Below are 25,213 nucleotides of genomic sequence, written 5' to 3' on the forward strand. Positions count from 1 at the left end.
TTTTATGTCTTTGTAGTTATTTCATATGTCTTTGTAGTTTTTATATCTTTCTGTAGCAATTTTGTGTCTTTGCAATATTTTTTCTTTTCTCTGTAGTTATTTTGTGGCTCTTGTCTTTTTGTCTTTATTCAGTTTCTCTTTGTCGGTTTTACGTTTCTTTGTAGTTATTTTGTGTCTTAATGTGGTCGTCTTGTGTCTTTGTAGCTGTTTTGTATTTCTTTATAGTTAATTTGTCTCTTTGTCTTTCCTCTGTGTTTTTTATGTCAGTTTTGTGTCTGTTTGCCATCATTTTGTAGTACGTTTGTAATCATTTTGTATCTTTTTGCAGGTATTTTTTGTCTCTTTGGAGTAACTGTAGTCTCTTTGTTGTGTCTTGTGTTATACTTCCTTGTGGTTTCTTGGTATTTTTTGTAGTTATTTTGTCTCCATTATAACTTTACATCTTCTTTTTGTCATAATGTTGCGTCTCTTTGTAGTTATGCAGTGTTTCTTTCTTGTTATTTTCTGTCTCATGATAAATATGAGCTTCATACCTTTCGTACCATCTATGGGGGCACCTTCGTGTTGTATCACCACCTGCTGCACACTGTTGTCACCACGAGGTCACAATGAACAAAATGTTTCCAACCTTTGAGTCTTTCACAGTAAATAAAGACAGTGAACGCTTCGGGGTTAACATCTGGATTTTTGGACTGTTAGTCAGACTAAAAAAATGTGTTTCAACAACGTCACCTTGGGCACGAGGAAACTGAGGAACCTTATGTTCGCATTATGAGCCACATGATTAACTGAGAATATAACTGACAGGTTAATCAACAATGAAAATAGCTGTTAGTTGCAGTAAAGTATTGCTAACATTTCCATAAATCTGTAACAAATTAAACACAAAAAGCATATTTGAGCGTACTTCCGTCAGAGTTTTAACTGACAAAAAGTAGACAGAAAATAAGGTGATGTCGCATTTTTGGAAAGTAAAAAGCGAAGGTGTAGTGATGAGAGCCACAGGTGCACATCAGAGGTCTGAACACGGAGCGCTAATGGATGGATAGAGTTGTTAGAACTGCAGAGGGTGGTGATCTTAGTGGTGTTGATGGATCTCCTAACTGGTGCTGTGAAACTACCGCCTGAGTTGAATGTCGGCAAAAGGAAGCTGTCAGTTTGAAGGTTTTGCAAAACAGGTATGTGAATACATTTTCAGTCCAGAGCAGCTTTAATGATACAAAAGATTCAAGAAACTAAATTTGTCCAAATAGTTTAACAGCAAGAATAATTCAAATCTGAATACAGCATTAAAATGTGGCGTCTATTCACCGTCAGTGAGGCTGTGGCATGCTGATGCTTCTTTTATTTTCATTTTCATTCATTTCCCTGGATGTTTTACATTCTAGCAGAGGGTGTATTTCTGTCTCAGCCTCACCTGTTGAACAGGGATCACACATTCTGCTGTCATTATCATGATCAGCACTCGTTTGATTGCCCAGACTGTTTGTGTGGTTCTGTTTCCTTTGCGTTCACTGAGCCTCTACTTGGTGAGGTCGTGTCTCAGTGTTCTGTCTCTTACAGTATAGAAACGTTCTGCCAAGTCATCGTCTCTTTTTAGTGCCAGATAACGTTCGAATCTACTTTGGCTTTTAGTTTCCTCTTTCCAGTGTTCCAATAAGTTTCCTCACATTGAATTCTAATTAGTTTTTCTCTGATTGGTGTTTGGAATGCAGTGTTGTGAGGAAGCTGAGTGGAGGAAGTTAGTCACCTGATGTAAAGACTCTTTCTTGGCTCAGTTCTTGGATTTGGAATAGAAAGTGTTCAGTGTTTATTATCAGTGATCTGCCCCATTCTTCTCCACATACATTGGTGTGTGTGTGTTAGTGTATATGTGTGAAATGTGTCTCTAAGATTCTGCCGAGGATTTTCTTTTTAAATGAGCACAACAATTTGCATCATCCTCTTTCAGTTTTGGGAACATCTGATGAATTTATGTTCCATCAGCAAGCTCTATTGAATTTAGAAGATTTTTATTTTTATGCTATCGAAGGTATTTTTAACAACCAGTTCCTTAATAACTGGTTGCTTAAACACAAGTTTTTACATTTTTTAGGGACGTGAAATCTGAACCTTAACAAAAATTGCCAAGCCAAATTAATTATTTTACAGCAACTTGAAGTTTGTTTTAATTCAACCAACGTAGAAATTTCAGTTTAAATTACACAAAATATGAAGTTGGTGTAATTATTGTCATTATGTTATCATCAGAACTCATTAGTGTTGTGCTGAGGGTAACTCTGCGATTCACGCCTCCTCCTCCTGCTACTGTAGGTTTACTGACACGGTTATTTTTGGTAAACTGTGTTTTGTTCTGAGGAAACTTGAGTAAATCTGTGATGTTAGTTTTCTTCATATTTCCTGCCAGTTTTGACTGTGATTTTAACTTTGAAATGTACAGAGTGTAGACTGGCTGTTTGAGGCACAAGATATGAATATTTGTTGTTTTAAAGGATTTAAGTGTGTTTTGGAGAAGATTATTAAAAAAAATCTTGAATTTTACAAACTTAATTAGACTTTCCTGTACAATGCAAATGTGTTCAAAATGCAACAACAAGCTTTGCTCAACTTCCACTTTTGCTACCATGATCACCTATCTCTGTTAGAAATGTGAGCAGAAAAGACAGAAGTGCCAGTAACTAGTTAATGAATTAAATGTTCCTCTCAGGTAGTTCTTTATAGCTTTTCATTTATGATTTCCATATTTTGTAGTAAACTTGTTAAAACCATTTAAATTTAAACATCAGTGCTGTTTCCTACCTTTATTTTGACTTTTTTATTATGTTGTAAGAGAGTACAGAAAAATATAAAACATCTACATTTACAATTAATTATTTTGGTAAAACAAACAAACAAACAAAATGTGTAAAGGCGTTTTGTAGCCATGAAGAGAATGTGTAAAATTAAGTACATTTGAAATGCTGAAACTAAATCTGCTCCATCCTATGACATATTTCTTTGATCTTGTATTTTCATAATGGGATATTAGGAGTGGGCTGCAAGGTGGTGCAGTGGTTAGCATAGTTGCCTCACAGCAAGGTCGCAGGTTCGCATCCCGGTGAGGACACCTGGGATCTTTCTGTGTGGAGTCTCCATGTTCTCCCCGTGCAGCGTGGGTTCTCTCCGGGTTCTCCAGCTTCCTCCCACACAGTCCAGAAACATGTTGAGATTAATTGGTGATTCTAAATTGTCTGTAGGTGTGAATGTGAGTGTTCTTGGTTGTCTGTCTCTAAGTGTAGCCCTGTAGGAGCATTTGTTTGCATTTGTTTGCATTTGTAATTAGTAGAGGGACACTGGTTGTATGTACAGTTATGAACAAAAGTTTACATCCACCTGTAGAGACCATGTGTATGATGATCATGGCAGTCTTGAGTTTCCAATGACTCTTATTTATTTATTTATTTTTAACAAATTGTTGAAGCTCATGTGTGTTTGTCACAAAAACCAATCAAGATGGATTGGATGCTTTCATAAATTTATCATTGAGCTTCTGGAAATACGACAAAATCTGCTGGCTCGTTTTTAAAGAAACTGTGTTAATCAAATTTTCATAAATGGAACAATGAAGAAGAAAGAGTTCCTCTTCAGGAAAACCTACAATCATCAGTCAGTAGGTTGGGTTGGAGGCAGGTGGGTATTTTAACAAGACAAAGACCCTGAACACACATAATAAACGGCAAAGAAATGGTTAAATCAGGCTAGATTTAAGGTTTTAGACTGGTCAAAGCCAAAGAATTTAGTTGAACTGCAGCAATTCTGGTAAGAAGAGTGTCCATGGATACGACCAGACGGCTATCAGGAGCAGCTAGCTGAGGTGGAAATGCCTGAAGGACACTTAACCAAATATTAGCATTACTGAGTGTATAGTTATGACCCAGTAGTCATATTTCCAGAATGTGGTAAATTTATGATGCACGATCGGTTTAGTTTTTGTGACAAAGACGCATGTGTCTCAATGATTCCATTACTGAAAATTACTTAAATAGAGTCATTGAACTGATACACATGGTCTTTATAAGGGTACATTATGACTGTTCATCTATAAGCACATGATTTAAATCAATTGTAAACCACTAAATTGTACAAAAAGTTACGGTTTGAAAAAATATTTTGAAGACTCTCTGCTGTTTAGTTGCTGGATCACAGTCATGGCTTTTTTATTAGAATCTTAAAAAGTTGTCATATGTTTGCGCAGGAGTCTCTGAACCTTCAACCCAGCTTGTATCTATGTTTGCTCTGGTTGTTAAAAACACTGTCACTGTAATTTATGCTGTTTGGAGACGCAGCAGAGCGTCCTCACCCTTTATGACCTGTTATTGTGTAGTTTTCTCTTATAACTTGGCTCTGGGTTGGAGTTAGAGTCAGGACATAACAGGACAGTGGCTCATGAGCCTGAGTGTAGAATTGTTATTCGTTAGTATCGCTGCATAAATATGTTTTGTATCATAGCATCAGCTATCAGCCTCGTTTCAGCAGCTACTTAGAGAAGTAAAAATATGCGTGTGTTTAACATAATTGTTGCTCCATTTGGTGGTTATTTATTGGTTTAGGCATTAGTGTTTGGCCACTCTGAACAGTCCCTGGTTGGTGTCATATTAAACTGGGTTATTGCATTACGAGCAGGGATTTTTCCTGGTTTTTCTACAATCTAAATGAGGCCATTTATACTCTGTTTTCCACCATCAAATCCCTTTAAGTTATTCAAGTGGCATTAAATTTGCACTTAAAGGTGCAGGAGTGCATGTAGGTCATACGGTGCATACGCTTTGTCGTCCCCACTCTGTTGCATTCCTGTGTGTTTCCATCACGAGTGGTGGTCTGTGTTCATTTCAATAATGTGGTATGTCGTGTGCTGCCCCGCAGGCTTGGCCTTTCGTCAGAGCTCTTGTCACGACCGGTGCTTTTGGCTCGGGCGTGACTCAGAGGGTTGAGTCTTGGCTCAGATGGTATCGTGGCTTCTTCGAAGTCACGTTTGGGCCAGTCAGCAGGCAGGGCTCGCTCAGGTGCCCAGGGAAGATTTCCTGACTTACAAGGAAACAGGAAAAACAGTGGAGGGGCCTGTTGTGCTGCATCAGCGGTGGGGAGCCGCTGTGGGTGGAAGGCAGAGCCGGCGGACGCTCACTCCCACATTCCACTTTTGCGTCAGTGATGACCCACTAAAGTCCTCTGGAGGGATTAAAGTAAATGATGTCAATATCATTTAATTCATGCACTGTTGTTTTAATTGAACATGATGTTCTTCTTCATAAAAACAGACTACTTTTGTGATTTAGCCTTTTGTCCTGAAGAGAACGGTTACCATGACCTGAGAGACAAACTGTCCTCGCTGTGTTTTTCTTTCACTAATCCTGGATATTCAGTAATGCAGCTTGTATTGCAAAATTAGCTGAGAAAAATATGGTTTCATCATTAAACCATCTCTTTTCACCACTTGCTTTTGTTCCTTCAGTGAGAAAAACAGAAGGATGTGGGTTAGTCCTGACCGACAGTCACGTTGAGAAGCTTTCTTCACTTTTATCAACACTTTTTTTTCCCCCAAATCGATGCCACAATTTAAAGTAGGGGAGTCCTGAGAAGGAAGTAGGTCAGTGTTACAGCATTATATAAGCCTTAGGTAAGACGATAGCCCAAACCCCATTCACTCACGTGCCTCTCCTGACTAACAGACCGAGAGAGCAGAGCTGGAGGTTTGGCGCCGTTCACTGGCAAACCCGAGCCACTGCATGGACAGTTTGCCTAGAAACAGATGACTGGACAGGAATGAGCCAAGGCATCCGAAGTGTGCGAGGGACGAGCGGCTGTTGGTTTGGCAGGAGACTAAATAGAACTTCGAAGACGAAAGGGGGAAAAAATTTTGGCTGTTCTGCTCAGCGAAAAGTTTTTGGGTCAGTTTTTAAAGCCGCATATGGCTTTTTCCACAGAGCAACATTCCTGACTGAGATATCAGCCTTTCAAAATAATTACCACCCACTGCTGCAAACAATGTGATTGATGAGTCATGCTGATGGTTGAACAAAAATGATTTTACATGTGGAATCTCTTTAGGTGGTAGGTAATCAAAATTAATTAAGTTTAAAAAAAAAAAAAAAAAAAAAGCTTTATATAACCGATCAGTAACCACAAAAATGCACAAACAGGCACTATGAACCTGAATATGATTGTTAAAGAGCAAAACACTAGAAACAGCTCTGCTGGCTGGTTCCCTTCAACAAGGAAATTATAAATGAAATGGTTGTAATAATATGAGCAATTTAATACTTAATTATGAAATTAAACCAATGGTGATCATGATTTTATATACTAGAGTTGAATGCTGTTTTTTTTTTAAGTTTTTTATTTAATGCAGGTCAAGTTGTACCAATGAAAAATGTTTATCTATTTACAATACATACAAGTAAATACAAGTAAATTATGTATTTAGGCATTAAAAAGCTGTATCAAAAATCTTGCAGACTATTTTTAATGCTAGTTTCAGTCATTCTAGACATATCAGTCTTCTATCTAATCAGTTCATAAAACTGGAAACTCTTGCTGAACTGGTAACCAGTTAACAAAGTCAGCTCCTCCTCACTTTTGACGCGCCACAGATTTGCAATCATGACTTCTTGCTAAAAAAAAAAAACAAAGGTACTGGTGGGATCTTAACTAAAATGTTTGTGCGAGACCTTTACATAAAAGAATCGTCCATTAAATTCAAGCTCTTGCCAGTTGAGTTCCTGTAATGGTAGTGTGTCAGAAAAGTTCCAGGACTGGTCTCACAAAAGATATATTTCAAACCCAAACTACAAACCAAGAGTTTTCCCCTTCAAAGTAATCGCGTAATTTGAGTGGTGCAAGAGGTTTAAAGAGGGACGCGAGGATGTGGAAGATGGTGGAAGGCCTTCAACGAGCAGGACTGAGGCCAAAGTTGAGTGTGTCAGGCAGATGGTGCGTGGCGATGGTCGGTTGACTGTTCAACTGATCGCGAATGAGCTAGGCATGAACGGGGATAACGCCTGGAAGATTATCATCAAGAGTTGGGCATGCGGAAAGTCTTCACAAAGATGGTGTCGAAACTGCTCAGAAGGATCAACGCATGCAAGTGTGTCAGGACATCCTCGAGTGTCTTGAAACCAAACCAGACCGATGATGAGTCATGGATCTTCCAGTACATCCTGGAGACCAAACGCCAGAGCCTTCAGTGGAAGAGTCCGACATCGCCAAGGCCGAAGAAAGCAAGGCAGTCGAAGTCCAAAGTCAAAGTCATGTTGATCGCATTCTTCGATGTGAGGGGCATCGTCCACTGCGAGTTCTTGTCACAGTTCCAGACCATCAACCAGCACGTCTACAAAGAGATCCTGAAGCGTTTGCTTCGTTCAGTGCGCGAGAAGAGGCGAGAGTCTCATTCACCATGACAACGCGCCTGCTCGCAACGCCCTGAGCACCTGACAATTCCTGGCTGAGAAGAACATCTCCGTGCTGGAGCAACCTCCCTACTCGCCCCATCTGGCTCAGTGGGATTGTTTCCTCTTCCCCAAGCTCTAGGGGGTCATCAAGGGGACCCGTTTTGAAGACGTGGACGACATCAAGATGGCTGTGACGATGGAGCAGTGGAGGATCCCGGAGGAATCCTTCCAGGAGTGCATGGCGGCGTGAAAGAGAGCGCTGGGACAGTGTGTTAGACTCCAGGGGGATGACTTTGAAGGGGAAACCTTGTAGTTTGGAAATAAATTACATAGTTTGTGACACCAGTCCTGAAACTTTTCTGACACATCTCATAGGTAGGCAGGTACATATTTCTGTTGTTCATGGTATACTGGAGGTCTACTGTAGAATAGAATAGACTGGAATAGAATGGAATAGAATAGAATAGAATAGAATAGAATAGAATAGAATAGAACTTTATTGATCCACTTGGTGGAAACCTCAGGGAAATTGTTGGTTTAGATTTTTGTGTGAATATTCCCGATATGCTGCAACAATCGACAGCAAGGCCATATGTAATTACTCCCACTACCAGAAGGGGGAGACAAAAGCTCCACATTGCAGGTTTAAAAATTAAACATTTTAAGTCAGTTTATGGCCTTAAATTAAAAACAATAATATAATGTAATTCAAAACCTTTTAATATCTAAAGTCAAACAATTAAAAACAATATAAAATCCACATATTTTCTGCCACTGCACCGTGACAGCATCCATCTGTCTGCCCTGTTCTCTTAAAAGCAAGTTTTCACTGAGGTCTTGATGGAATTTCTTCAACTTTGACACAAACATTCACTTGGACTCAACAATGAACTGAACAGAGTTTGATGATAAAAAGGTTGAAGGTCGCCATGAATTCACAAAACACATTCTGGACCATACTGGAGGAATTCATACATATATTCTTAGAGAATGTCTCACAATAGGATGAACTAATGCTGTGATGACATCTGATATTCAAAAGGTCAACTTCATTTTGGAGTCAATATTCTGCAAGAACCTCTCTGGCCTTCATTCAACACTGGGACTCACAGAAGGAGATATTGTGTTTCCCACCTTGAAAATGAAGTGATTGTGTCCATGTTTTGGGCTTCTGGGTTGAAAGCTTCTCTGCAGCAACATCCAAGTTCGAAGCTTCGTCTCCTTTCTGGGCTACAACTTCTGTCAGAATCAACATTGTGCGCCAAGTATGGGAACACATACAAAGAATATGACCATGATTTAGTTTCTCTCAGTAAACTTACACGCTTTAAAGTCTTCAGTACATATACGTCTGAACATATGTTGACATAAACTGTTGTATACCTCGTTGGCAGAGGTGTACAACCACGAGGCAGTCATTCTAGTTCTATCAGTGCTTTTGCCCTTGTACTAAATAGAAACCAGTGTTGTCAGCTTCACTCTTCATGAACTCAAGAGAGCAGAGAAAGCCTTAATCAGTCATTCAGTTATTCAGACATTCAGTCACAGTCTGAACAAAGCATCTGGAAAGCCAGCACTACTGGAGAGAGTGCAAGGCGGAGGTATTCATCTGTCGTTTCTCACATCCCTGTGATGGTTGTTTTTTTATGCACCAGATCCTGCTGTAGAGGAAGAAGGGCCAAGTGAAGCCGGTCCCTCGCTGCCAGCTGTCGAGCTGCCAAGGAAACGAAAGGGAGATGTGGAGGAGAGGTCAGACACCCCTGTACAGTAAGAGGACTTCTGTGTTTGTAAAGAAAAGCAAAACTTGGCGTCATATTACTCTTGTGTTTTTCTCTGAAGTACATCTGACACCGTACAATGCATGTCTTCTCCTTACGAAACACACCGCCTGACCAAAAATAAAAGTCACACTCTAGTATTTTGTTGGACCGCCTTGAGCTTTGATTACGGTACGCACTTGCTGCAGCAAATAGATGAGCTTCTGCAATGCCACAACGTTTGTTTCCGTCCAGCATTGCATTCATTTTTCGTCAAGATCTTGTATTGATGATGGGAGAGTCGGACCAAAGTCTTCTCCAGCACATCCCAAAGATTCTCAGTGGGGTTAAGGTCTGGACTCTATGGTGGCCAATCCATGTGTGAAAGTGATGTGTCATGCTCCCTGAACCACTCTTTCACAATTTGAGCACGAGGAATCCTGGAATTGTCATCTTGGAATATGCCCATGCCATCAAGGAAGAGAAAATCCATTGATGGAACAACTTGGTCATTGAGTGTATTCAGGTAGCCAGCTGACTTCATTCTTTGGACATGTTGCTGAACCTGGACCGGACCACCTGCAGCAACCCCAGCTCATAGCACTGCCCTGCCAGGCTGGTATGGTAGGCACTAGGCATGATGGGTGCATCACTTCATCCACCTCTCTTCTTACCCTGGTGCGCCCATCCCTCTGGAACAGGGTAAACCTGGACTCATCAGACCACATGACCTTCTTCCGTTGCTCCAGAGTCCAATCTTTATGCTTCTGAGCAAACTGAAGCCTTTTTCCTGGTTAGCCTCACTGCTAAGTGGTTTTCTTAAGGCTACACAGCTGTTTAGTCCCAATCCCTTTAGTTCCCTTCACACTGTGCATGTGGAAATAGTTTTACTTTCACTATTAAACATAGCCCTGAGTTCTACTTTAGTTTTTTTTCGATTTGATTTCACCAAACGTTTAAGTGACGCCAATCACCGTCATTCAAGATTTTTTTTCCGATGATGGTTCCCCACTATCCTTCCAGTTACTAATAATGCGCTGGACAGTTCTTCATCCAATTTTAGTAGTTTCAGCAATCGCCACAGATGTTTTCTTTGCTTTATGCATGCCAGTAATTTGAGCCTTCTGAAACAGATTCACATCTTTTGACAGGATGTGTCTTTAAGAAATGAGAAGCTACTCACTGCATCAGTTCGGGTTAAGTAACTTGTCGCCAGCTGAAACATAATCACCCATGTATTAATTATCCAATGGGAGGCTCTGACCTATTTGCTTAGTTAAATCCAGGTGGTGCATTTTTTTTTTTTGGCCAGGCAGTGTATTCAGTAACACACACTGTGTCTCTTCCATCTTACAGGCAAGGCCTGGACTTCCAAATGGATGACGACCTCAGCAGGTACACTGACTTCTCAGCTATGTTACCACAGAGAGAAGACTTTGACAGAGAGAACGCTTTGATGTTTGATCTTTTTATTTGCAGATCCGAGGGGGAGGATCAGCAAGTCAAAATGAAATGCTTCAGGTGATTCCATTTTATCAATTTACTGCACCATCTGTGTCTTGAAAAGCCTTTTTCTTTGGTCTCATTTAGTTTGTGATGTCAGCAGCTATTTTAAACCATAATGACTTCAGCAGCCTTAAAATAGCTGCATTGTGAGCAGGTAATCATTTCCCCCAAAATAGATACAGCAGGTAGAGATTGGAATATGAATCCTTCCTTTCAAGTTTTTATGCTCCAGACTGTTAAATGTTCCCACAGGGAGCCTCACCGCAAGATCGAAAAGCGGCGGAGGGACAAAATGAACAACCTCATCGATGAGCTGTCTGCCATGATCCCTGCCTGTCAGCCCATGGCTCGGAAACTTGACAAACTGACTGTGCTGCGGAAGGCTGTACAACACCTGAAAGCCCTCAAAGGTAACTTTGAACCTATCCAGTAATTTGAAGTGTCAGGAACACGTAGATTGGCTGGTCTCAGTGCTCAGTGTGTTCTCTTCAGCAGGGACAAGCAGCGCCTTTACAGACACCACCTGCAAGCCTTCCATCCTGCCTCATGATGACCTCAGACACCTTCTGCTCAGGGTAGCTGCTCATATTCAACACCCAGCTACTCCAGTTTGATTGTGCTTTTACCTGTCTACCTGCTAATATGTCTGTTTGTCCTCCTATCAGACTGCCGATGGGTTCCTGTTAGTTGTAAGTTGTGACCGGGCAAAAATCCTCTTCATCTCCGAGTCCGTCTCCAAGATCCTCAACTTTACGCGGGTGTGTTGCATTTCTGTTAGGCGTTAATTACAATCATTATAAATTCAGAAGTTGCATGCATTACGCTAATGGAGGGGGCCAAGCTACACATCCATCCATCCATTATCTATACACCGCTTTATCCTCACTAGGGTTGCAGGGGGGCTGGAGCTTATCCCAGCCGACTTAGGGCGAAGGCAGGGGACACTCTTGACAGTTTGCCAGTCTATCACAGGGCTACCCAAGCTACACAACTTAGTGTAATTTTTCTTGCTGTTGAATTTAAGCAAAGTTAAACAGAAGTGGCGTGCAGCCCCAAAACAACATCACAGAATCAATTATAAAACTAAGGCATTGTTTGCACTGATAAAGTCGTCATTTATTGACAGATATTTCTTTCCTCTTGCTTAAAAAAAGTTCTGTCCACATCCCCATCGTTTTACTAAATATCTTTGTACACATAAGAAGTGAAATGACTGTAGCTGGCAGGCCAGTCTCAACAACATCTCAAATACTAGAAAAGTAGATTCTGTCATTTCCTTGTATCTGTGGACTTTTAGCCTCTGAGCCCTAAAACCCACTGGTGGGTTTGAAAGATGTTTGTTTTTGTTTTAATTGCCAAAGTCACACCATTTAACAGAGTCAGAAACTGTAAAACACAACTGTTTGGTTTTTCAGTTTTCCGGTGGTCCTTGAATGTGCCATGTCTGATGTGTAACTCTTGCACTCCTGCTTAAACTCATGATTTTATCAAAATCACTTTATTCTACACGTCTCCTTTAAAATCCGCCAAAAATAAACAGTTTGCACCATATCCTGTAAAAACATGAAACAAATTCAGGGACTTTTCCGGTGAACTGCATTCTGTGTTTACACGGAGCAGAGAGGAGACGAGTGTGGAAAACAATAAAAATGTTAATAACCAATGTTTGTAGTTTGTGGAGTCCCCATTTTTTTTCTAGGACTGGTAACACTGGTGAGGTGGTGCAGCAATGCCAAGTTAAGTTGTAAACTATTAACTACTAGTGCCAGCCAAACCTAAAGAGACCAGTATAATATCTGCCAAAGTTGTTGCTTCAAGTTCGTTTCAAAAAGCGACAGTGTGAAGAGGAAAGACATTATCACTTCCCAAACTCCCTGCTTTACATTCCCACCAAAGTAATAGTACTGTGCCCTTTAGAAAGCATTTAAAAACATCTCAGCTTGAGTTTCCTAAAACACAATTTGTGTATGAGAGGTCCAAGCCTAGACAAACATGCTCATTTTACAAAATATCCACAGTAGTGTGCACAAAGCCGAGAATGAAGTCTAAAAATAACTGCAAACATTTGTTTATTTAACCTTTAGTCAGTTTACTCAACCTAAGTATTGGCTCATTTTATTCTGTGAGTTGATGGGGGTGATTTTAATCAGCCACATTATGTGCTAGCATAGCATCACTACAAGCTCAGTCACGTTAGCTAATACGCTAAGAGTAACAAAATTAGCTTGTTGTAGATGTGTGTGATTTAATTTACTCTTTCTCCAAGTCAAGCATACAAAAGTCTTAGCCAGCTAATTTAATTGGTGTTAACCTGCCATCTGAATAATTGTTGACTTTATATTTAAGTATTATATTGCCTTGCATTCAATAAAGAAGCTAGCTGCAGCTAGAATGCTAGTTAAGCTTAAATGTCTGGTTCTCATTGTGTTTAGCAGCTTTCATTTATGCAAGACAGTTCAAGCTGTTTATAAAGCACATTAACAGTCGTTACAGCAGATAAAGTGCTTTCAAACAGAGAAACAAGTTACACATCTACTAAACAAGTCTAAATGACACCTGCCTCGCATCAAATTAATGTTAGCAAATCTCTAGAGAACAAAGTGGAACATCTAACAGCTGAAAACACAGATATTTCTCTTGGAAATAGTTGGAAGAGACCAAAGCAACGTAAAAAGGAGATTGTAATGGACTTTTATTCATCACACACAGACATATAACTCTAAATGTTCCCCCATATGGATATATAAGAAACACACTGTTGGCTCTGATTAGGTGACCAATGAAGAAGGGTAAAAAAAGAAGAAGCTTTTAAACTATTTTTCTTACTAACTTTTGAGAGGTAAAGCGTCATATTTCTATTTTACACCAAACTGTAATCACTTGACTGTATTGCATTATTTAGATTTTTAACTCGTCTGATAACCTTTTACAACATTTTTCCAGTTCCTGAGCTCCGTATAAAATTCTCTGCTTCATCTGCTCCCAGCATGTGCTTCAGTTTGTGCTGTTGGCACGTCATTTAGTTTTCACATTAATGGTTGTTGTGGAGCCTGCAGGTTTTATGAGGAAACAAGAGCAACATGTGGGAAATTTTAATGACGCTCTGATGAAGGTCTAACAATACCGCAAGTAAAACATAATAATCAAGGCCGTGTTACTCATTCTGCTGCAGTCTCTGAGCTTTCATACATTTTTTAAAAACTGATATGCAGTGCTTGGTAGGACAGCCACACCTGCTCAACATGTTTGATTTTCCAACTTTGAGACTCACTGTGGACAAGCAGAGAGGACTGGGGATTAGGAGGAATGGAGGAGAAAAGCTTCTAAAGAAATCTGACTCCATGTCTGCAGGGCAGCATGTGTTATACGGAGGCTTACCACTAAACCTTGACTGGGTCCCTGCTGCAGTAAGTCCTCAGACACAGTGTAGACACAGTGTGGTGTCTCCGTGTCTTTCAAATTAAGCGAACAAGTAGCACAAAGTGTAAGAAACAAGCGGCGGTTTAGATGGTAACGCACAATAAAAGATGTAACGGTTATGAAAAGGCTGAGCTAATAGATGCATGTCATTTGTGTTCACAGCTGGATCTGACTGGGCAGAGCTTGTTCGATTTCATTCACCCCAAAGACATCAACAAGGTTAAGGAGCAGCTGTCGTCTTCTGATATGTCCCCTCGACAGCGCCTCATTGATGCAGCAAGTAAGTCTGTTGGCAAAAAAAAAAACTAGTAACCCTATCTGGAAGACAGCAAGATAACGAGAGAGACAGATGGGTAACAAATTAAAGGAAAAAGTAGATTCTTTGACCCTAGACGGGATCTGGTGGTTCTGTTATACTGAGGGGGGCATTTAGTTGGCATGGTTTGGATCTTCTTGCCCTCTTAAGCCTTGACTGCACTCTTTAGAGACGCTCACATGGACAGCTGCGGACACCACAGACAAGTAGTTGTTATTGTACAATTTTCTAGTTTGCCTGGAGCTTGGAGGACACCATTCCTTTCTATACATACCCAGTAGAACACCATCTACATAATCTATGCCTGCACAATGCCGCCAAGGATGCATACGACCACCCACTCAGACTGCATAGAGAAGGTATAAGGCCGGTTTTATACTTTCTTCATTTGCAAAGCTCTGCAAAGGTCCATGTGATGTAAGTTTTATCTTCTGCCCAAGCTGGTGAGAGTCCACGTGAACCCCCTTAAAATGTCCATCCACATGGAGTGTCTACCAAGATGTGAATGATTCTTTTCATCAGTGTTGTCCAGAGGAGCTCACAGTCCACCAAAGACCAAGGGACACTCCTTTGAGGGTAGCAATGTTCACATTCTGGACAGAGAAGACAGCTGGTTTGAGAGAGGAGTGAAGGAAGACACTTATGATAATCTAGAACAGCCATCTGTAAACAGGGGAGGTGGTACTCACAATGCAGCCCTGAGATCCTTCACCAGGCAGTTTCACCACCGTTAACACCTCGAGTCATGTGAGTCTCAGGTCATTAACAAGCCATGTGATGTGAGGGTGGGAAAAAAAAACAACCTGGAACTCTCCACCAGCCAGTTAGAACCAAGGAAGCCTCTTGGAGACCTAATATGTCCTCAAGAACCAAAAAGAGAAGTCCAGTTGCCTCCTACTGAAGCACTTAGGATGACCGTGACCTGGGTGACTGAGAATTTACACACATTGTTGGAAGAACTGTGTTCCATCCCCCCAGAGAATCCATAGTCTTGTACAATCAATGCTAAGGCGCATCAAAGCTGTTCTAGCAGCATGTAGTGACCCAACACCTGACTGAGACACTTCATGTTGGTTTTTACTATCATTTGTCACCACCTGTATATGAAATTCAAATGAAAGAAACCAAGCACAACTGCTGTATGTGGTCGTAACAAAAGCCTTTCTGTGTGCAGCCGGGGTCCAGGTCCAGGTGGACGCCCCCGTCAGGCCGTCCCACTTGTCTTCTGGAGCTCGCCGATCCTTCTTCTGTCGCATGAAGCACAGTCGGGTGGCAGGGAAGCATGAAGACAAACACTCGCTGCCCAGTACTTACAAAAAGAAAGGTGGGTCCAGACTGGTGCTGCTTACCCATTTAGTGGTGCAGCATCAGGTCATGATGCACACCTGCGCTGTCCACATGTGCTGTCCACATGACCAAGCACACTGCTAGTGAATGAGCAAGTGATTTTAAAGCGTGACGGAAACAACAGTTCACATGACCACCGGTTGCTCTGATCTGGTCCTGCTGTGCCATGCGGTGTCCTATTTTCTAGTAAATACAAGCAGATTATTCTCACTTTTGCTCTACCTAAAATAGCGAGAACATTTAAAGTGAAGTATTTGTGCTACCTTTATATCGTGCTTTCTATTGTTGGTATGAAACTACATAAATATCAACACAACATTTTAGCAGGTAGTCAAACTGCTACTGAAGGCCAGTTTAGTCGAGCTTTCTAACGTGCTGCTGGACCTTGCTCTGTTATCTCTAAAGCCACTTTGAGTGTGATCTCAGAGAGATAAGGCTTCACCTCCAACCGGACGTGATAGAATCTGGATACACAGACTGAATGGAAATGCAAAGAAACCCACTGACCCTCTGGAGTCCACAGCCCCCTCCAGTGCTATTTTTGATCATTTTGTTTCAGTTAATTTGCTCTGTTGAGAGTACTTAAACTGATTCCGCTGAGAGGAACAGTCTGAATGAGTTTTTTTTCTTTTTCTAGAAAAGACAGGAACTATTCAGCTTTGTGTGCCGGGCACTTTAGCTCAAGGAGACGAGGAGGAGGAGGAGGATGGAGGTCGTGGACCAAAAGATAAATAAGGCATTTAAAAGCAATGACGACAGTATTTAGGAAGGTGGAAACAAAGAAATGTAGTGGAAATTATATTCAGGTCCTTGTTTGCATAGGGGACAAACCAGAAATGTTCTGATTAGAAAAGAAGGCAAAACTTTGCTGTGGTTGAATTTAAGTTGGTGAGACTAAACCTTTATATCGCTTTAGCTGCTTTTTAGAGGTATTAATTACAGAAAGGCATCATATGTGTTTTGACATCCACGTTTCCTAGTTTACAGACAGAAGCATCTTCAGACCAAACACATGAAACAACACTTAAATTCTGTACAGATATAATATGACAAACAGATTGATAATAAAGCGTATTGTCTGTTGATGAAAGACTCAACAATGTGGGTCAGTTTTCCTGACTGATTTCTTCGTAGAAATACCACAATTTAAAACATGTTGTCCTGCACAGGAAGTAGGTCAGTGTTACAGCGTTGTATAACCAAAGTAAGAAGATGGTCCAAATTCCACTTACTGTAACTGTGGCAGCAGAAACAGGAGCTGTGGCGCCACACAGTGGCCGACTTCAGCAACTGCATCACAACAAATAAACAACACAAGCAGTACCCTTGAACTTTGCCTTAATTTACAGTTTTCATGACTGTCACGGCTTTTTTGTACACAATAAATGCACAATTATTCTATCGACTGTCTTATATTTGATATATTTCTTATAGTCATACAAGCATTTGAAAGTGTTTTTCTTTTAAAATTTCATAGAATTGAAGGACAAGACTGTTTTATGCTCTTTATTACACTTTTAATTTTATTTATGTTATTATTTCTATAATTTATTAATTATTTTTGCCTTTTTTTGACAGTCACAGCTGAGACAGACAAACATATGGAAACAAACAGAGCAGGGCAGTTCCATGTGGTAAAGGTTGGGTTTGCTGGGAATCAAACCAGCGACTCACTGCTGACGACTTTTGACCTCGTGTCATACGTTGAACACATGGCTGTCAGGTCACAGCTTTTATATTCTTTGTAGGGATCAAATTCCACAAAAAAAATACCAGAACTGATAACACAAACAAATTCAACTACGTCATTCAATCATTTACAATATAGCCAAGTAAGAGAATAAAAGGACACATAGCAGTAATGATCAGGAGGCAAAGTCATTAAAATTATTTTAAAAATCTATTAGAAAAAATTGAAATTGAAAATTTTATGTGAATCAACTAAGAACAGGAACAGCTGAGAGTCAAATAAGATGAAATTAGAGACCTGAATGGCCCAGAAGATGAAAATACATCCAACTTTACATCATACAAGTTCAGTAATATTGTATATAAAATCATTTACTGTAATTATCACCAATAATAAATCTTAATGCAAAGTGACAGTTAGTGTCTGAGGGCTAAGACTTGCCACTGATGCAAATATTTTCACTATATATCTGATTCCTCTGTGCCTCAGAGCTCCACTGCTGTCAGAAACACACACCAGTGAGTCACACTGCTGCACTGGGTGATACGTTCCTTCATTACCTGAGAACATGTAGTTTATTTCCAGTCAATCCCCCACACAGAGCTCTAAAACACATGAGTTTTCTCACACATTGAGCTGCAGCAGAAATCAAAAATGCACAAGTCTGTCTGTGTAGCATTTCACATGATTGCACAGCTGTTTTAGAAAACGATTTTTCCTAAAAAGAAATAAATGAATTTAAAAAAGAGGGATAAAAGAAGGCAATTTTAGATTTTGGTGCTACTTTTTATTTTATTTTTTTTAAGGATTGAGATTTTAGGCTACAGTGTGTTTGAGGCTGAGAGCTCCAGACAGGTTGTGGAGTCAGAATGTTATGAGACAAGGACCGACACATTTTAGGTTTTGGTCTTTTCATGAGATTTGATGACAGTAGCTAAAATATAAAGACAGTCTCGATCGTTAAAACACGTGACCAGTTTTGACAGAAGTATTCAGATCCTTTAAAAGTACTTTAAAAGGTTCTACATTTAAATGTCTTAAGTAAAAATAGGTTCGACAGCCCAGTGGTTACAGCACAGGCCTGGTTTGATTCTTGTCAATAGAAAAAAATAAGTTATTTTCAGGTGAAAGTATCAACAGTGAAATACTAGATCAGCCTATAAAACCTTTAGTGTGGCTTGTGTGTTAGAGGCTGCATTGTGACTACAGATGTAGAATTCTACCGCTGCAGCTGGTTGAAGTAAAACTCATTTTAACTACTTATTAAACACAAATCTCTGCTGGACAGATTTGGATTAATACGTGGCGTTCTCTTTGATCTTTTTCTGTTTTTGTGATACCGCTTTGAGCTTCAAACCTGAAACCAGCCGACAGGTTTAAAGGCCAAATCTGTTTTTGGTTGATTTGCTAACAACTCCTAGAACTCTGAAACACAAGAAGCAACCCAACCAGTTTCTGCTTTTCTGGAAAGAGGTCACAAGACTAAAATCCTGGAAAGCACTGGTTTCACTTTAAACAAGACTCTGTAGGTCATGAGCCTGTTTTAAAATGTAAGATTTCAGACTGTAAAAGAGACACATACTGCAGGTATGAGCTGCTGTAATGCAGCAAAAGTACAATACTTCCATCTGCCATGCAGCGAAGTAAAAGTATAAAGTAGCATGTATTTAGTTACTTTAACCCACTGCAAGTCAACCTGAAAAGTAGCTCCACTAATATCCATCCATTATCTATGCACTGCTTAATCCTCACTAGGGTCATGGGGGGCTGGAGTCTATCCCAGCTGACTCAGGGTGAAGGCAGGTTCACCTGGACAGGTCACCAGTCTATCACAGGGCTACACTTAGAGACAGACAACCAAGCACACTCACATTCACACCTACGGACAATTTAGAATCACCAGTTAACCTCAACATGTTTTTGGAGGAAGCCAGAGAACCTGGAGAGAACCCACACTGCTCGGGGAGAAACTCCACGCAGAAAGATCCCAGTGCCCCCAACGGGACGCGAACCAGCGACCTTCTTGCTGCGAGGCAACAGTGCTACTAACTGTGCCACTTTGCAGCCCTCCACTAATTTAATCAAGTGTATTTTACCTGAGACCAAGAAAAAAATGAGCCGGACTGTTGAAACCACAATAGCTGTGGATATGATTTAGATAAGTTCTGACAGAAATATATATACAGAACACAGACCATTACCCAAAATATGCAAGAAAGGAAAGATGCAGAATCAAAACAGGAGTCGCATAAAAATGCAGATTAAAAAAATAGCATGCAGGGGCGCCGCTATAGCTCACCTGGTAGAGCTGGCGTCCGATGTGCAGGGCTACAGTCCCAATGTGGAGGTCATGAGTTTGAATCCTGCTCATGACCCTTTCCCACATGTCCTTCTCCCCTACTTTCCTGTCTCTCTCTCACTAACACTATCCAATAAAGGCACAAATGCCAAAAAAATAACTTAAAAAAAAAAAAAGCATACAACACAAACAGGATGAGAGGCATAAAGCTAACAAATTAAACAGCGTATTTCCAACGTAATCGCATAATTTTTACTCAAATCAGAACCAGTGGATGAGATGCTGTTTGCCCCTTTTTACACTCTGACTCAGTGTGTGTAGTTTGACTGCTGATAACTTCCTGACTAACTCCTTGTTCATTGCCCACAGACACCTACAAATATTGTACCCTCCACTGCACTGGATACATGCGGAGCTGGCCCAGCAGCCAGCTGGAGTCGGAGAGCGACATCGACAAGGAAACCTCAAGCCTGACCTGCCTGGTGACCGTGTGTCGCCTCAAACCTCACGTGTCCCACCAGCCTTCCAAAGACATCAACGTGAAGCCCACCGAATTTGTCACCCGCTGTGCGATCGACGGCAAGTTCACTTTTGTAGATCAACAGTGAGTTCCCAGTTTCTAACTACACCCATTTGCAGCTTCTGTCTTTTCAGCCTGAGTCTTGGATTTGTTCTGAGTACACGGTTCCGCTGAGAAAGGAATGGCAGAGGAGTTTGGTGGTGGTGAGAGCCCTCTGAGCGTAGAGTTTTTGTCAGTTAAACTGTCAGTGGAGATAATCCTTTCTGTCTTTGCCATTGTTTCTCAGAAGGAGCTGTGCATCTTGATGGCATCATATGAAAATCTCTTCTCATTTATTGGGAAGTAATTTCACAACACAAGTATAAATAATCACTTTATCAAATTTCCCGTGTGTGTCGCTGATGAATGTTACACGAGAGACTTTCATTTTTCACTTGTGCACAATCCTGAGAGGCAGCGAAAGAGACGCAGAAAACCAGGATCAAAAATAAACTCAGGTTTTGTCCTCTTTTTTCCCAGAGCTACGACAGTCATCGGTTATCTGCCACAAGAGCTTCTTGGCACATCGTGTTATGAGTACTTTCACCAGGACGACCTGCAGCACCTCGCAGAGAAACACAGGCAAGGTGATGGTGGTGCCGCTGGTGGCAACCTTAATCCCATATTGATTTTCACATAGCCGAGATCGTTCAGCTGCAGGACTTCTGTTTTCTTATGTAGCAGTTCTTATAAAATATGTCAATCCCATCTGTGGTTTTAAAGTGTTGGCCAAAGGGCTTGAAGCAACACTTCCTCTCCACTGGGCTTTGTGATGACACCCGTGTCCAATCTCTTTGGCAGTTCTTCGAAGCAAAGAGAAGATTGAGACAAAGTGCTACAAGTTCAAAACAAAATATGGCTCCTACGTTTCACTCCAAAGTCAGTGGTTTAGCTTCACAAATCCATGGACCAAAGAAGTTGAGTTTATCGTGTCTTCAAACAGGCTCGTCTTGTAAGTATTGATCTGTTTCTATGGATGCTTCACAACACACTCACTGACACTGGCAATGTGGGAGGAAGGACGTGAAACACACTCATTCATTTTTTTTAAATCATGTTTTTCAGCGAACTGCAAAAACAGAATCATGATATACTGTAAAAAATAGTCCAATGTGTGAAAACCTGTCTGCCAGGGTGCCATAAAAAGACAACTAAAAACTAGAGGAAAACTGTAACATTCAAAAACTGTAAGACAGATGAAAATGAAGACAAATATCTATAAAATAATGATATTTATAGCTGATTTAAATACAGTAAAACAGTAAATCTGTGTCATTTTATGGTCGCACATTGTAAAGAACATATTAGTATTTGTAAAAATACAGAATCTGGATGCAGACGCTGTTTCTTTTTATCTTTTTTTTTTTACAGTTGACATTCAAAGAGCTACTTTTTTCTGGGATTATAGTCGATATTGTTTCAAATTTCTCAAACGAAACAGAGAAAATCACATTTTTTCTTTCAAATAACAACATATCAGAAAAAGAATGCTATTTTTTGCTGATTTTAATAAATTATAAATAGTATTATATTACAGTCAACCGTTGTAAAAGAGTAAATCTCCATTTGTATTGATTTTGATGTTGACATATTTAGAGTTTTGACCAGATTTTTTTTTTAGGGTTTACAGTATATTAGTACTTTTTTTTTCTGTTTTTGCTAGTGAATGTCTGTAATGTAACAGAACAGATTGGGTAGTCTTTTCTCTGAAGGTCCAAAAACCTTTATTTTTGTGTCCATCCCTTCCACACAGTTGTAAAATGCCTTGTATTCCTGGTTAAAGCAGCACACATTCTCCTTTGTACCAACAGGGGGCCTGGTCACACTAAAGATGAAGAGGAAGCAGGCAGCTCGAACGCACTTCAGGGTAAGGAATGCATGCCGTACTGTGTGTCTGGTGCTGTGTGTGTCTTTTTTGTGATTTATTTATTTTATTTAAATCTTTCTTCAGCAGACGACACAAAGCAGATACCTGTGATTCCCAGCATCTCCAGTGGCATTGGCACGATGATCTACGCAGGCAGCATAGGGACCCAAATCGCAAATGAGCTCATCGACTCCTACAGGTGGGTTCTGGAAATTCAGGCACAAAATAGAAACAATAATCAGAAATAGTGACTTTTCTTTACAGAAAGGGAAACGGTTTGATAAATACTATGGACAAATGGGTTAACATAAACATAATAAATTGTGCTGTGTACTGTAGATATATTGACATCTTTAGAGATCCTGATTGTGAATGTTCACACTTATATAGCACCCTTTAACTTTAGCTCGGTCCTATAAAGTGCTTTACAGCCTGTCTCTCATTAACTCATTTACACACACACAAACACATTAGTGGTGGCTGAGCTGCCATGCAGGGTCTACTAGCATGCATTGGGCTGCCAACGTACCCAGGAACACTTGAGGGATCAACCTGCCAACATTGCAATCAGTGGACCACCTGCTCCACCACCTGAGCCACAGCCGCCCCAAATCATAAACTTAAAGAGCCCATATTCTGCACATTCAATGGTTTATCATTTTATTTTGGGGGTCCACTCAAATATATTTACATGCATTATTGTTCAAAAACACTTCAGTTGTCTCATTGCGTACATCGTGGCAGCACCTCTTCTCACCTGCTGTCTGACATGCTACGTTTTAGCTCCTGCCTCTTTAAGGGCCCGCCTCCTGAAAAGCCCGGTCTGTTCTGATTGGTCAGCAAAAGCGAGGCACCATTGGTTGTGTAGCTTAACCCATAGACTGTATAAAAGATGGACGTAGCTGCCGTGACATCACCTGCTGGTTTCTGCACTGAGAAAATGAAGCCAGGGTTTTACTACTTCCTGGTTGACATCTTGGATTTTTGGAGCCAGTGACGCAAAAATTGTCGGAGGGGGGCGGAGCCATAGGAGCAGCGATTGGTCAGACGGATTGAGAGGCAGGCCCTCTCTGCCCGCCCACATTTACCACCTTCTGCTCGCTTCGTCTATATGGTCGCTGCTGACTGTCAATCAAGCCAGCCACGCCCCCTTGCCCCGCAAAATGTTGACGATTTTTAAAAAATTCAGTACTGATTTATTTTCAGATTGACCACCTGATCTCTGGATTTGACCATGAAAACTAATAAGAAAAAAATCCTGAGCTGTAGGAATGCAGTATTTGGTGATCTGTGATCACTTCTTTTACAATTCATTTCTATGGGAGCCAGGGCTTTTTGGAGCCAGCAGCTAGTGGACGTAGTGATATTGCAGGTTTTTGACACTTCCAGGTTGGCTTAATTTTTTAGGGCCGGTTGCTCCGTCCATCTTTTATACAGTCTATGGCTTAACCTCTGGCAGAATCAGCGCTTGAGGGAAAATAATGGAAGGAAGCTTTGTTTGAGGGCGTGGCTAAGCTAGCCACGAGGCAGACTAACGTGCTACATGGTGACATAAAAAAATAATATAGGAAAAGCCTAAGTGTTTCAGGCTGGTAGGGATCAATGTTTTCTGCGAGATTAACTCCCTTTCGCTTCCAAAAAAGCTATAAAGGACTAGGGAAACCCAAGAAAGCATTATACTGGTTCTTTAACATGAGGTTTCATCAAATACGAATAAGATTTAAATAAGTTATAGAGTGTAGGTATATAAACATCTCTAAAAAACATCTCTATTTGTTAGTAACTTGTGTTTTTCAGCTGTCATTGTAATTTTTTTTACCTGTTTTTGAACAGGGTGAACTCGTCTCCATCAAGCGGAGCTTCCAGTCCGTTTGGTGCGGCCCTGGAGAAATGTCCGCTGGTTTCCCCACAAACCAGCAGGAGTGTGAGTGACCTAGTTTACTGCACATTTACTGGAGGCAAACCATACTCTTTTCATTAGTAATTACCACAAAGCTCAAACTGTAATCAGTGTGCTTGTTGGCCTGCTGATTGTAGAATAAACTTACACATTATACTCAAATGTTTCATTTTTCCCATGTACAGTTTTCTTCATCTTTGGTTTAATTTTTTAGGAGGCATGACCAGATTTCATTTTAATTCATTCATAAGGCCTTTATATGGCATTGGATTTTCATAGCCTGGAAGCTTTCTCATGTAAATGAGAAGCGACATATGCAATTTTATGCAAATTTTGGTGCCGTGTGGTATTTATAAGCTAATTAAAGCTCGTCTTTTATACATTGTACATTTTCAAGCAAATTAATGGACGTTCTGGTCATCAGTTTGGAATCACTGAGTTCACCACCGCATGTTTTAATACTGTTAAGTGCTGGTACTTGTAATATAATTGTTCCTCTGAGGTGGTGCACTCATAGTACAGTAAAGTTTTGAGTTGTACTTCCACCACAGCATGCTCACATCTCGTTATAGCGTCTCTGTGAACCAGAAAGTTTTATTCAGATGTAAGAGACACTGTGTTGGAGAGAGACAGCAGCTTGTTTTCCTCAGTTTAATTACACACTTGAGTGGAGGAAGGTGAAACATGGGGCTCTGTACAGTGTTTTAATGCATAATGGCTTGTTGCAGGCGTCCAGCAGAGAAGAGGCAGCAGGCACTTCATCACAGTCCCAGTCTGAGTCAAGGACGGCAGCGGGCGCTAGCAGTGCAGCTTCTGAGAGTACAGGTACCGGACCGTCTTCAATCCAACGTTTTAACTGCTTTTCTCTACATCTCTGCAAAGACAAAGAACAGAAATTGGACTGCTGTTCAAAAAATTCTTGAAATAGTTTATAATGGTAAGAAACTCAACTATGTATACAGCTAGAGGCCCTTCAAAATCAGCTCAGTCTAATTAGATCATATGAAAGATTCCAGAAGTAAAAGACATTTGGACAAAATGTAAACAATAACATCCTATATACACAATATCTATCTATCTATCTATCTATCTATCTATCTATCTATCTATCTATCTATCTATCTATCT

General features: G+C 40.5%; 1 protein-coding gene across 1 annotated transcript in view; it reads left to right on the forward strand.

Moving 5' to 3' along the window:
* The window catches only part of LOC103358955 (aryl hydrocarbon receptor nuclear translocator-like protein 2), a 37,388-nt gene that overhangs the window by 6,952 nt on the left and 5,223 nt on the right, over nt 1–25,213 (forward strand). The window contains exons 2-16 of the mRNA XM_008284118.1: nt 9,080–9,191; nt 10,538–10,576; nt 10,661–10,702; nt 10,940–11,097; nt 11,180–11,262; nt 11,353–11,445; nt 14,270–14,387; nt 15,598–15,747; nt 20,129–20,363; nt 20,799–20,905; nt 21,120–21,270; nt 22,130–22,185; nt 22,273–22,384; nt 24,019–24,109; nt 24,814–24,910. Of these exons, the coding sequence (XP_008282340.1) occupies nt 9,080–9,191; nt 10,538–10,576; nt 10,661–10,702; nt 10,940–11,097; nt 11,180–11,262; nt 11,353–11,445; nt 14,270–14,387; nt 15,598–15,747; nt 20,129–20,363; nt 20,799–20,905; nt 21,120–21,270; nt 22,130–22,185; nt 22,273–22,384; nt 24,019–24,109; nt 24,814–24,910 (1,644 nt within the window). The remainder of the gene's footprint in view (nt 1–9,079; nt 9,192–10,537; nt 10,577–10,660; nt 10,703–10,939; nt 11,098–11,179; nt 11,263–11,352; nt 11,446–14,269; nt 14,388–15,597; nt 15,748–20,128; nt 20,364–20,798; nt 20,906–21,119; nt 21,271–22,129; nt 22,186–22,272; nt 22,385–24,018; nt 24,110–24,813; nt 24,911–25,213) is intronic.

Source organism: Stegastes partitus, unplaced genomic scaffold (genome assembly GCF_000690725.1).
Source record: "Stegastes partitus isolate 25-593 unplaced genomic scaffold, Stegastes_partitus-1.0.2 Scaffold346, whole genome shotgun sequence".
In the NCBI taxonomy this organism is placed as follows: domain Eukaryota; kingdom Metazoa; phylum Chordata; class Actinopteri; family Pomacentridae; genus Stegastes; species Stegastes partitus.